Below are 12,772 nucleotides of genomic sequence, written 5' to 3'. Positions count from 1 at the left end.
AGATTATAGTTTGTTTGTTTATTTATTTGTGTTATGAACGATGTGACAATATTAACTAATTTAATTCTGATTTATATGATCATTTCTGTGCATGATTTCTCAGATAATTTACATGACATAAATTAGATAACACTCTCTGTATACACCAATTTACTTTACTTTTAAAATATTTTAAAGATTGGTAACACATTACAAGAAGTTCCCATTAGGTAACATTAGTTCTCTTTCGAGCCGTCAGTCGTATTGCAGCTATACGCTATGGGGAAAATTCCTTCGAATACTGAAGCATTTTATATAATAACGCAGTGCTACTGCACAGCCCGCATAGTGCTGAGACTTACCTGCACGCAATTGGTTGGTCAGTGGTAACTGCACGAACCTATGGCAGAGCGACGCAACTGCGCAAACTAATCGGTGCGAAGCCCACCAGCCTGAGCGCAGAGCCCGCCAGAATGGGCGGGGCATCTGCATATAAAAGACGCTCGATTTTGCCATGGATGAGCTTGGTGAGCTTGGGGATAGTCTCGAGATGAATGGTGGTCACCACAGATGCCTCCAACGCAGGATGGGACGCTCTGTGCGATGGCGAACCGGTCTCTGGCTCTTGGACGAGCACAGAGGGACGTCTGCATATCAACTGCCTAGAAATGCTGGCGGTTTTGCTGGCGCTCAAAACCTTCCTACCAAGTCTGACGGGTCACCATGTCCTGGTCCGTATGGACAACATGACAGTAGTGTCCTACATAAACCGCCAGGGCGGGCTCAGGTCGAGACGACTGTACAAACTGGCCAGAAGTCTCCTCTTTTGGGCAGAAAGCAACCTGCTCTCGCTGAGAGCAACCCATGTGCCGGGCAAACTGAACCGGGGAGCAGATATGCTGTTCCGGGGGCAACGTGTCCACAGGGGAATGGACCCTCCATCCCCAAACGGTTCAAATGATCTGAAACGTTTTCTGGAGAGCAGAGGTCGACCTCTTCGCATCCAAAGACAAATCTTATTGCCCAATATTTTTCTTGAAAACAAGGGATGCGCTGGCCCACGAATGGCCCAGTCTTCCCCTTTATGCTTTTCCTCCAGTCTCGCTCCTCCCTCAGGTCATAAAAAGGACCAGGGAGGACAGACATTCAGTCCTACAAGTGGCCCCTCTCTGGCGGACCCAACCTTGGTTCCCCGAGTTGATTCAACTGCTCACAGCAGCCCCATGGCCAATACTCCTGAGGAAAGGTCAAACAGGACAATTTGGCACCCCTGTCCCAAACTATGGGCCCTCCATGTGTGGCCCCTCGACTGGAGCTAGTGGACCTCCCAGCGAGTGTCCTAAGCACAATCAGTGAGGCTAGAACTCCGTCTACAAGACGCCTCTATGCTCTTAAGTGGTCTGTGTTCTCTGGCTAGTGCTCAGCCAGGAACCAGGACCCAGTCTCGTGTGTAGTATCACTGACACTTTCATTTCTCCAAAAGCTGCTGGATTCAGGCTGTGCTCCATCCATGCTAAAGGTCTATGTGGCAACCATCGCAGCCTTCCATGCACCGGTGGCTGGCCAGTCGATAGGCTGAAGGCTTAACCCTCCATGACCCCCTACGCTGCCCCCCTGGGACCTATCAACGGTCCTTTGGGCCCTAAAGGGACCCCTATTCGAGCTGTTACAAACAGCCGAATTAAAACCAGTCTCGCTCAAAACTACACTACTGCTAGCCCTAGCATCAGTTACGCAAGTGGGGGACCTTCAAGTGTTTGGCCCTGGCGACTCTAAAGTCATCCTTAAACTAAGACACCGCTATGTGCCTGAAGTGCTTTCAACCCCTTTCAAAGCACAAGTAATCACGCTCTCTGCTCTTCCCACATTGGAAGTTGTCAAAAGGCCCTTACTTCAGACCCTTATGCAAGCATCCCAACTTGGGTATCAGAACATGTCGTTGCGCTTACCATAGCACGGCGTGATTGGATAGGTTACCCATAGCATATAGCTACGCAATACAACTGACCGTTCGAAAGGGAACGATGAATGAAAATATGTCACCGGATGTATCACTTAGCACAAGCGGCATGTGCCAATGGGTTCTGTGCATAAGATGCCATGCTATAAAGTTAATACCGCCACTGGGCAATGCTAATAACACACAAACAGAGAAGGAGTGAGCTATAAATCATCTGCTCTAGTTCAACAGCAAGTCTTATCTATGTTTGAACTCCTATTACACAGTAACAGTACAGTCAATAAAACGCACTGGCACATTTCTCTCTTTGAGAGTTACACTAGTACATGTGTGGCCTAGGTCGAAGTTTGTCCAGTCATGTGACTAGATATCTATATCCTCATTCATGAAGTGAAAGCTGTACTTCATGTCATATTTTATTGGAACTATAGTGTCTGTTATGACGGAGAGCTACTCTAACTTGTCTTTTTCTATAAGCAACAGAGCAATAGATCGCTCCTGTACTTCACCAGCACAACGGGAGTCACCGCAGAAATCATGTGAGTTACTTCTGCTTTTGAAACACTTTTCAGAATGACAGGAAAATAACAGTCGACACTTAGTACTCGCAAAGACATTCTGCCTTATAATGTTTAGGTAATATGAGTTTTTATTATTATAGTTTTTTTTTTTGTTGATAATATGAGTTGGCCACTGTTCATGCTAAAAGTTTAAACTTCACTAAAAGTTTTAAATTTGTATTTAAACAAGATTTTTTAATTTTTATTAAATGTTCTTTACCTAAACCAATATTTAATCTAAACCGATCACATATTAGTAACTATCTCTTTAAAAATAAGTAATTAACACATTAACAGACATATTAAAAGCATGTTTTGTTTTGTGAGACAAGCTGTAGAAATGGTTCAAATTGATGTAAAATTGAATAAAACATTAAAATTATTTGAAAATAAAATAGAAAAATAGTGTATTTTTAACAAAGGCAAAGTGTATTTCAAACAAAGGTCCTAGAATTAGGTCAAATCTTGCAAAATGATGCAGCAAAAATAATTTTTCTGTTGATAAGGGGAAGTGTTTTTAGGTCACTGGTGTGTGATAAATCTTATCTTTCGATGTACAGATAGATACTTTTTTTAGGACACAACATCTTATATAATAACAATTAAACAATATTAATCATTACCCTAAAAATAATGCCTACTTTTATTAAAGTAAGTGGGTCAGTTTATGTTTACAGAACTGAATCATTGAAGCTGTTTTCATTCAGCTTCCATTTTATTCATTCATACGTTCATGCTGTGCTTTAAACCCTTGCTCAGTCTTTCTCATTTTTCACTCTCTCTCCATTCTTTCTCTTAGGGAGGAATGTCAGAATGGAATTTCCTTGGATTTGTTCCTGCATTGCTCTCTTGTTCCTGCTGTGAGTGATGCCTGCATTTGTCCAGACAGATCTCTCTTCCCTCAGGATATGACATCACAACACTTTTGCTACACTGATGCTACACTATTAGATAAAAATTGTCATGATTACATGAATATAATTTTTGCAGTTACTTAATCAGTTTGTGTGAACTGCTGCCTAAATACTGTTTGGAGCCACTGCAAGTTCCCTTCTTTATTAGAATCGTTGCATCATTAGACTTCTCTCAGAGTGTATTTGTAATGGGGTTCATTTTCTTTGCGTTTCAGGTCTGCATTGTGTTTCTGCTTTCATTTGTACAGCGCAGAGCGAAGGCTCAGCCCTTTGAGGATCGCTTTCCGTATCTCAGGGGTCGATTTGGCATTGTGGTGTGAGTGATCTCGGAACAAAATCTGAAGCTCTGCATTTAATATTCATCTGTGTTTTTAGTTGTCTAAAGACTTTTTGTTTGTGTGTGTGTGTATTTTCCTTTGCAGTCCATTGGATTTCATTGGCAGTCTAAGTAACCGATGGTCTTATGGTTTTGCATTTGGTGCTATTGCTCCCAGTGTGATTCAGCTTTTCTCTGAGTCCTACACACCATTTAATGTGCCGAACTGGGCTAAAGGTAGTTTAATTGTAACAATGCAAATATTTTATATTTGTTATACACTACCGTTCATAGGTTTGAAAGAAATGGATGCATTAAATTGATCAAATGTGACAGTAAACACATTTATAATGTAAAAAAATTACGTAATGTTAATCAAAGGAAAGTTACAGTTGATCTATATGTGCATTTCTTGCAGCTATTTTGTACCTGGTAGGAGCAATAGAAGTTGGCGTGGCGTACCTGCCATTCTTTGCTTGTCTGTCAACGCCACACCGAGAACTAGGAGGGGCTTTAGGTCTTCTATACACACTCATGTGGTGCATAAAAAAACAACACGCACACATACTGTAGATAAAACATTTTGTCTGAAATCTTGGCCTAGCTCACTACTCTGTTTGTACTTGTAGCTGTTGGATTTTGTATTGTGTTGTTGAACTGACTGTTGACTATTCTGTGGGTTTTCAGGCTCATTGTGAGACTGTATGACACGATAAGCTGTCCCTCTGGAAGGGTTGGTGGATATTATTAATAATTAACTTTCATTTATTAATTATTAACTTTTTATTATTATGTTTATGTTTGATTGTTAAGATTAGTATCCCACAGTATACAAATCATGCAATGGTGTCTTTAAATGAATAAAATTAATATAGCACTGTAGTTGTGATAATGGATAATTAAAAAATATTTTGCTGGTTGCAGATTTTAGGTCGTCACGAGAAATTGATCATTCTGTGGCCTTTCTTCCTGTGCCTGCTTTTCCTCCTGGGACGGTTTGTGTATATCATTGTGAAGGCAGTAAGAATCCACCTGCAGCTACAAGCTGATGAGGTCAGATCATGAGACAGTCTTGTTGGAATTCATTTTATGTTAATAATTTACAATAAGGTTAAATTCGTTGTCATTAGATAATAAAGTAGTTCAAATTAAATTACAATGACCAGTAGCCTACTTTTACAGCGTTTATTAATAATAAAGGTTCTTTATTGGCATATGGTTTCATGTTAAGGGTTCTTTAACATTCATGGAACCTTTCCTTTGCACAAAAGGTTCTTTATAGTGGAAAAAGGTTCTTTATAGTGGAAAAAGGTTCTTTAGGTCATTAATTGTTCTTCACACTAAGAAAAAAAAGGTTATTTTATGTAAGATCTGTTTCACTGAATTATTCTTTACGAAACAAAAAATGGTTCTTCTATGACACCTTTTGGAACCACTTTTAAGAGTGTTAATTTCTACATATTCACATACATTTTTTACATTTTAACTCTTTCCCCACCATTTACGGGTATTTCCGGATTTCTGTGTTTTCACTGTTAAATGGTGGTGGTGGTGGGGGGGGGGGGGGGGGGTTGTCTATTACACATCTTCTGAAGGAATACTGATTGAATCTCCTGATCAAAACTCATCACATATCTATATCACATGTTATTATGTGCATATAGATATATAAAAAAACTCAATCACAAAAACGTATTTTTCTATATCTAGAACAAATTTTTATTTTTTTTATTTTTTTAAAGCCGAGGCCGAGGGTCTGTTCTTTTTTTGTTGTTGTTATATTGCATGTTCAGATATTCATACAACTACTTGTGAAAATGATCAAAAATGCTGGCGGTGGCTGACAACTCTTTTTTTTTAACGCTGGTGGGGAAAGAGTTACTGTAAGTTGTATAAATTAACATTAGTATCTAGTCTATAATAAACAGATATTAATTAAGATTAAACAATAGTATATTTATCAATTAACAATAGTTTATAAATAAATGTTCCTCTGATATATAGAATGAGGAGGATCTACAATTCCATCAGTTCAGATATGTACAGACTCTACTGAAACGCCCCTCTGAACAGTAAGCACTCATCCAAACATGAACATGCATTTATCACTCTTCTGTATTCAAACCAATCAGCCGATACTCATTCTTCTGTTGTCCCTCAGGCCGGAAGAAAAGAGTTGGTTCAGAAGAAAAATATATGACTGGGATCCTAACTTTAAATTCCCTAACAGAATGATTGGCACATGCATTATCTCTTTGATTGGTTTGTACATGGTCAGTTGGCATTCACTTGTGGACATGCAATATTGTTTTTTGGTTTTTGAGATTAGTGATGTAAGACAATGCAAATGTGTTTGCCTATATGCAGATGACCCTAGCAGACTACAGCTTGAGTGACTACACCTTTGACAGACTAGATGCTTTGAAGGACTCACTTGCAGAGATAGCATCATCCTGTAATAATACAGACAACATTTTCACATCCCTCATTCCCAGAATGAATGAGTTCAGCATTGTTGCACGAAGTAAGATTTTTTTCTTTTTCTCTTGTCTTTTTGTTTATATTTATAGTCTCTGTACATATGACAATACTATTCAAACATTTGGAGTCAGTAAGATAAAAAAAAAAAAGATTTTCATGCTTTTATTCAGAAAATATGCATTAAATTAATCAAAAATGACAGTAAAGACTTGTTACAAAAGATTTATATTTCAAATAGATGCTGTACGTTTGAACTTTCTATTTATTGAAGAAAAAAATCACAATTTCCACAAAAATATTAAGCAGCACAGCTGTTTTCAACATTGATAAGAAGAAGAAATGTTTCTTGAGTACCAAACCAGCATATTATAAGGATCATGTGACACTAAAGACTGGTGTATAATGTCCTCTGAACTTTGGCATTACAGGAGTAAAATAGAAAAAAAAAATTTTAAATTGTAATAATGTTCTACAATATTACTGATTTTACTGTATTTACTGTATTATTTATTTAAAAAATGCAACCTTGGTGAGCATAAGAGACATCTTTTAAAAACATTTAAAACTCTTACCGACAACAAACTTTTGAACAGTAGTGATATAGACAGACAGACAGATAGATAGATAGATAGATAGATAGATAGATAGATAGATAGATAGATAGATAGATAGATAGATAGATAGATAGATAGATAGATAGATAGATAGATAGATAGATAGATAGATAGATAGATAGATAGATAGATAGATACACAGATGGATACAATTGTACTTAAATTATTCAACCCCCCATTACAGGTTTATTGGCAACATTTACAGACTTTCAGCTGTTTGCAATTCAAATCAAACAAAAGTGATTGAAATATCTCAACACAACAAAAGTAGTTTCCCCAAATTCAACTGAAAACTGCCACTTTTAAGGACTTCTACCATCTCACAATTATTCAAACCCTTCATGGCAAGTATCTTTAGTGTTTAGTAGAACTCCATTTTGCTGTTATGACCTGCTGAAAACAAGATGTATAACCAGACATCAGCTTCTGGCAGTGTTTCTGAGGAATCTTATCCCATTCCTCATGAGCAATTGCCTCCACTTCAGTTAAATTCTTGGGTTTGCGTGCTGCAATCACCTTCTTCAAATCCCTCCAGAGATTTTCTATGGGGTTCAAGTCAGGTGACTGTGATGGGCACTGCAGAATCTTCCAGGACTTCTTCTGCAACCCAGCCTTGGTGGAATTTGAGGTATCATTTTACTGTTGGAAGGTCCAATGACGCCCAAGCTTCAGTTTTCCTGATGCTTCAATGAATCCATCTTGCCTTCCGCACGCTGCAGGTTTTCAGTGCCAGAGGATGCAAAGCAGCCCCAGAGCATCACCGAGCCACCACCATGCTTAACTGTAGACAGGGTGTCTTTTCAGCATATGCTTCATTCTTCTTCCTCCAGACATACCGCTGATCCATAGGGCTGAAAATTTTGTTTCATCGCTCCACAGAACAGGATCCCAAAACTTCTGTGGCTTATTTATATGATTTTGAGCACTTTTATTGTGCTTTTGGGTCAGTAGTGGTGTATGTCTTGGAGTTCTGGCATGGAAGCCGCATGCATTTAGTATGTGCCTTACTGTGCAGCTAAAAGCTAAGTGTCTGTTGCCACCAAGTCTTTCTGCAGGTCTTTTGCAGTCCCTCAAGGGTTTTTCTGAACCTGCCTTCTCAGAAATCTGGGTTGTAGCCGTTGATAGCTTCCTATTTCTGCCGATCCAGGTAGTGTAACCATTGTTCCTTTAACTTTGAACTTGCCAACTATGCTTCCAACGGTGTCTCTAGGAACATTTAGTGCCTTTTTATCTTCATCCTGTCCCTTGTTTGTGAAGGGCGATGGTATCTTCTCTTAACTTTTTGGACCATTCTTTTGACTTTTGACCCATATTTCTGTAGTCAGACACTCAACAAACCTAGCCAGTTCAGATATTTCATGTGTTCTAGCTCAAGCACACCTGGTGCAGCTAAGGAAGCCCTTGATTAGTTGCATCAGGTGTACTTGAGACAACATTTGCTTAGCAGATTTGTGCTGTTGTGAGGGATTCTATTCAGGGAGTTGCAGAAGTCATTAAAAGTTGTATTTTAAGTTGAATTTTGGGAAACCACTTGAAAAATGTTTTTGTGTTGGGCTATTTTTATTACTTTGGTTTGATTTGTTCATTGCAAACAGCTGAAAGTCGGTACAATTTACAATAAACCATAGATAGATAGATAGATAGATAGATAGATAGATAGATAGATAGATAGATAGATAGATAGATAGATAGATAGATAGATAGATAGATAGATAGATAGATAGATTTATGCTGAAAAGTAATTTAATGTTTAATATTTTTGTATTAGAGTCGTGGCTGGCGACAACCATTTTTTCTACTCTGACATCTGTTACTTACACGTTTCATGTGCTAGTATGTTACAGGTATGATTGCTTAAGCAGGTTTTATATATAAAATTCAACACTATAGCAATTTCAGTAATTTAAAAAAAAACTTAACCAAACAATTAGCTGCATTTATGACTGCAGGAAACATTTAAAGAGGTTGTGGAGGGGCCAAAAAACTTTTCTTCCTGAGAAGTTCCATAAACCAAGTCCTGCAGTCAGCGTGGTAAGTAAAGATTTGTGAAGGGATCATGTCATAGGGTCTCCTCTAAGATTGAGGTTAACAACATCATTAAAAAGACAAACTCAGTGGCATGTATGTGGCTCATCATACTAATGCTTTTCTCTCTCAGGCTGCTATTACAAGATATTCAGGCTGGCAGATTGCCTTCACTCTTTGGGGTATGTAAAACTTTTTAAAATTTGGACTGTGTTATTCAGTGTCCATGTATTGATCTTCTTGTGACCTCATATCCTGTCCTTTGAAAATGTGGTGAGATCAGCTTATAAATTTTACCTTCTGTTCAGAGAGGTCATTAGCTTCACGGGCATCTGTCCCCTGGCATACTTTGCTATCTTCCTGCTTTTAGTCAGTGTGAATCAAATATATGGAATAATTTGAAGACATAGTTTCCGGCATTGCTTAAAATTATTTTTGTTTCTGCAGGGTTTCTGATTGTTCACTTTGTGCAGTTTCTTTTTGCCTTAATGTTTGTGTATGGAGTTGTTCTACCAATCCAGAAGGGCCAATTTCTCAGCTGGCTTTCTAGTGTTGGCGTAATTCTGTGAGTTCTGACATTTCAAGTCCACATTATTTTCATAAGCATAATCATTAGGCCATTTTTTTTAACTTGCATGAAAATATTATAAACTACTTTTCAAAAGTATGGGGTCAGTAAGTTTTTTTTAGTAAAATAACTTTTTATTTAAAAAAATGTAAATTATTCCTGTGATGGCAAAGTTGTATTTTCAGCATCATAACTTAAGTCTTCAGTGTCATGATCCTTCAGATTCTTCAATCTAATATGCTAATTTGGTGCTCAAGAAACATTTCTCTTTATCATACATGTTGAAAATTGCTTCTTATGTTTGTGGAACTGAAAATTAGCTACAGTATTTATTTGAAATAGTTAGAAATGTATCATTTTTAAATTTACTTTACTGTCAGTTTTGATCAATTTAGTGCATCTTTACAGAAAGTATTAAGAAAAGTCTTACTGACCGCAAACTTTTGAACAGTATTGTGTTTTATAGCCAATACCCTAACATGTTTATGATAATCTAATAATAATCTATTAAAGATGCTGTTTAAGTAGCATTAAATTGTGTTTTTATGTAATTTCAGGCTCACAATATTCATAGTTATAGCCTTGGTGGTAGGGCAGATTATTCTGGTCCAAGTGTTTTTCCTGCAGGACAAACTTTCACCTGAAGACAAAGAAAAGCCTCTTGCAATCAACAACAGGTAGGACCATTAAAAAGCAATTTTCATGAAATTAAAAACAAATAGAAGAGGCTATAAATATATGACCTTAAACAGTCATGATTCAATGTGGTTTCTAAGGTGCCCTGAGAGAAAAATATAATTATAAATATGAAACATAAAAGCCTTTTTTAAAAGATATTTCTGAAATAACTCTCATCTCTCCTTTGTTCTTCCACAGAAAAGCGTTCCACTGCTTTAACTACTTTTTCTTCTTCTATAATGTGATTATGGGGTTGAGCAACTGTATTTTGCGCCTTTTAAGCAGTTGCATTGTGGGTACATGGCTGGTGTCGCGCATTGATCGGACCATCATGCAGCGCGGCTATGAATCCATGGATCCAGGTAATAATGGCATATGCAGGGCTGTGCAGTGAAAATGTAAATTTCCAAATATCATTGCAGTCTTAGTTAAATAGTTCACTCAAAAATTTAAATTCTGTCATTAAATACTCCTCCTCCTGTCGTTCCAACCCGTAAGATTTTCGTTCATCTTCGGAGCACAAATGAAGATCTTTTTGATGAAATCTGAGAGATTTCTGACCCTCCATTGACAACTGTACGCAACTACCACTTTGACACTTCCAAAAGTTTATAAAGAGATTGTAAAACAAATCCATGTGAATTGAGTGGTTTAGTCAAAACATTTCTGAAGAGACTTGATCGCTTTATATGATGAACATGTTTAATTTAGACTTTTATTCACATATAAACATTCATCAACTCACACATCAGTTGTGGTAAACGTAAGCTCAAGCATGTTTACTTGACGTACGAGAACCAATGAGGTTCATTCTTGTGTTACGCAGCCCGTTTGAGCTTCAGCAAGAACATATGAGGTTCATTCTCGTGTTACGCAGCCCATTTGAGCTTCAGCAAGAACCAATGAGGTTTGTTCTCGCATATCAAGCAGGTTCAATTGAGCTTTAGTTTATGTCTGCTGATCAACATTTAAATGTGAATAAAAACCTAAATTAAATCTGTTCATCATATAAAGCCATCAAGTCTTTGGACAGAAAATTTGGACTAAAACGCTCAAATCATATGGATTAGTTTTACAATCACTTTATGAACTTTTTGAAGTGTCAAAGAGGTAGTTGTGTAGCTGTCAATGGAGGGACAGAAATCTCTCAGATTTCATCATAAAGATCTTAATTTGTGTTCCGAAGATGAACGAAAGTCTTACGGGTTTGGAAAGACATGAGGATGAGTAAACTAACCCTTAAAGTCGATAATAGGAACATGATAATTATGATGTTATTTATTTCATTATTTTTTTTATTTTTTTTCAATTAATACTAATTGGGGGATGGAATATTTCCCTTTACAGGCTCTAAAATGTAAGATTAATTCCAGTTTTTCTGCACAATGGTTATAATTTACTTTTTTTGCGGCAGGATATAGCACATGGATAGGGATGATATTTGCTGAACATTACCACAGCAACCCAGTTATGGTGTCTTTCTGCCATCTACTGCTTGGGAGAATAGTGGAGAAACGGGGACCTGCAGTGCCCTCTTATGCAACTTTTAGCAATAACACAGGTAACAGAAATCTAAAACCAAAGCACACATTTCTTTAAATCCAATAAAATAACTTTGCCTGTCTGCTGTTTAACAGGATGTTCAGGAGGGGGCAGAGTACGTGTGCGCTGGCTGCTGCTTTACACACTGCTGAGGAACCCTGCACTCATCCTGATGAGAAAGAGAAAAACACTGAGACAGAACGACAACCAAGACCCACTCCTCTTGGCCCGAACCATCACCTCACAGGCTCAACAAGCAAACGAACTGGTCAACAACAAAACTACCGAAACAGAACCAACACAGTCAGAAATCTGAAAGAACTTTAGCTCTTGAAACTGGTTCCTGGAAAGCAGAGCAGTGTCAGGGTGTCTATCTGTGTGAAGACAGACAGCATGTTTCAAAACTGAAGATTGTGTCTGTAATTTTGAGGTCATCCACTGTATATGCTGTTGCACTACTGACAAAAGAGACTTCTGTCCTCTTTTTTGATACAAAGAACCAAAATGATTGATGACTCATCTGCATATCAAATTTTATTGACCAATAAAATGTTCTCTAGAATGAGAACTCATCAAAGCTATTAAACAAACTCAATTTTGTTGAGTGATTGTATTACAATTTTATTATTATCAGCGAACTGGACTGAGAAAATTATGGATTCGGTTGTACAGGGTTAATGCATGAGCTTCTGTAACAAATTTTAATGTTTAATTTGTTCAGTGGTATTGGGCAAATAGTATTTTGTAATAAAAATATGAAATATTTGTTTTGGTGAATTAATTTAATGTATGTCACAAAAAATTTAAAATGAATAAATATCCTATAAATTAAATGAAATACTACCTTAGTACTTTTTGGTAAGTTTTCGAAAGTCATACATGATTATTATTTTACTATAATAAGAATTCACTTATTTGAATAATATTTTCTGCAGCTTAAGCCTTTTCTCCACTGATTCCTTACTGAATAGGTTTTGACTTTATAGTCAGACGTATTAAGCACATGACTGTCATCACCCTGAATTCTCACAGCATGAGTTTTATTTATCGCTTTTTGCCCTCAGCACCATTACAGAGCAAGATTACCCATTTTAATAGGTGTTTAAATGCTATATTAAATGCTGCCAAATAATAT

At 37.3% G+C, this 12,772-nt stretch overlaps 1 protein-coding gene across 1 annotated transcript; it reads left to right on the top strand.

Moving 5' to 3' along the window:
- On the top strand, positions 1–12,402 carry stra6l (STRA6-like). Its single transcript, XM_077205160.1, has 18 exons — positions 1–2,478; positions 3,299–3,359; positions 3,629–3,729; positions 3,836–3,966; positions 4,148–4,268; positions 4,417–4,462; positions 4,654–4,782; positions 5,734–5,801; positions 5,891–6,002; positions 6,097–6,253; positions 8,593–8,668; positions 8,774–8,855; positions 8,983–9,031; positions 9,297–9,414; positions 9,975–10,094; positions 10,294–10,457; positions 11,510–11,656; positions 11,733–12,402. Coding segments are annotated over exons 1-18 (1,905 nt in total). The 5' UTR covers positions 1–2,476; the 3' UTR covers positions 11,954–12,402.
- Positions 12,403–12,772: the final 370 nt, after the last annotated feature.

The sequence above is a fragment of the Siphateles boraxobius genome, unplaced genomic scaffold (assembly GCF_051911475.1).
Source record: "Siphateles boraxobius isolate OS27281-9 unplaced genomic scaffold, OSU_SipBor_1 53, whole genome shotgun sequence".
Lineage (NCBI taxonomy): Eukaryota > Metazoa > Chordata > Actinopteri > Cypriniformes > Leuciscidae > Siphateles > Siphateles boraxobius.
This window is presented reverse-complemented; position numbering and strand designations above follow the sequence as displayed.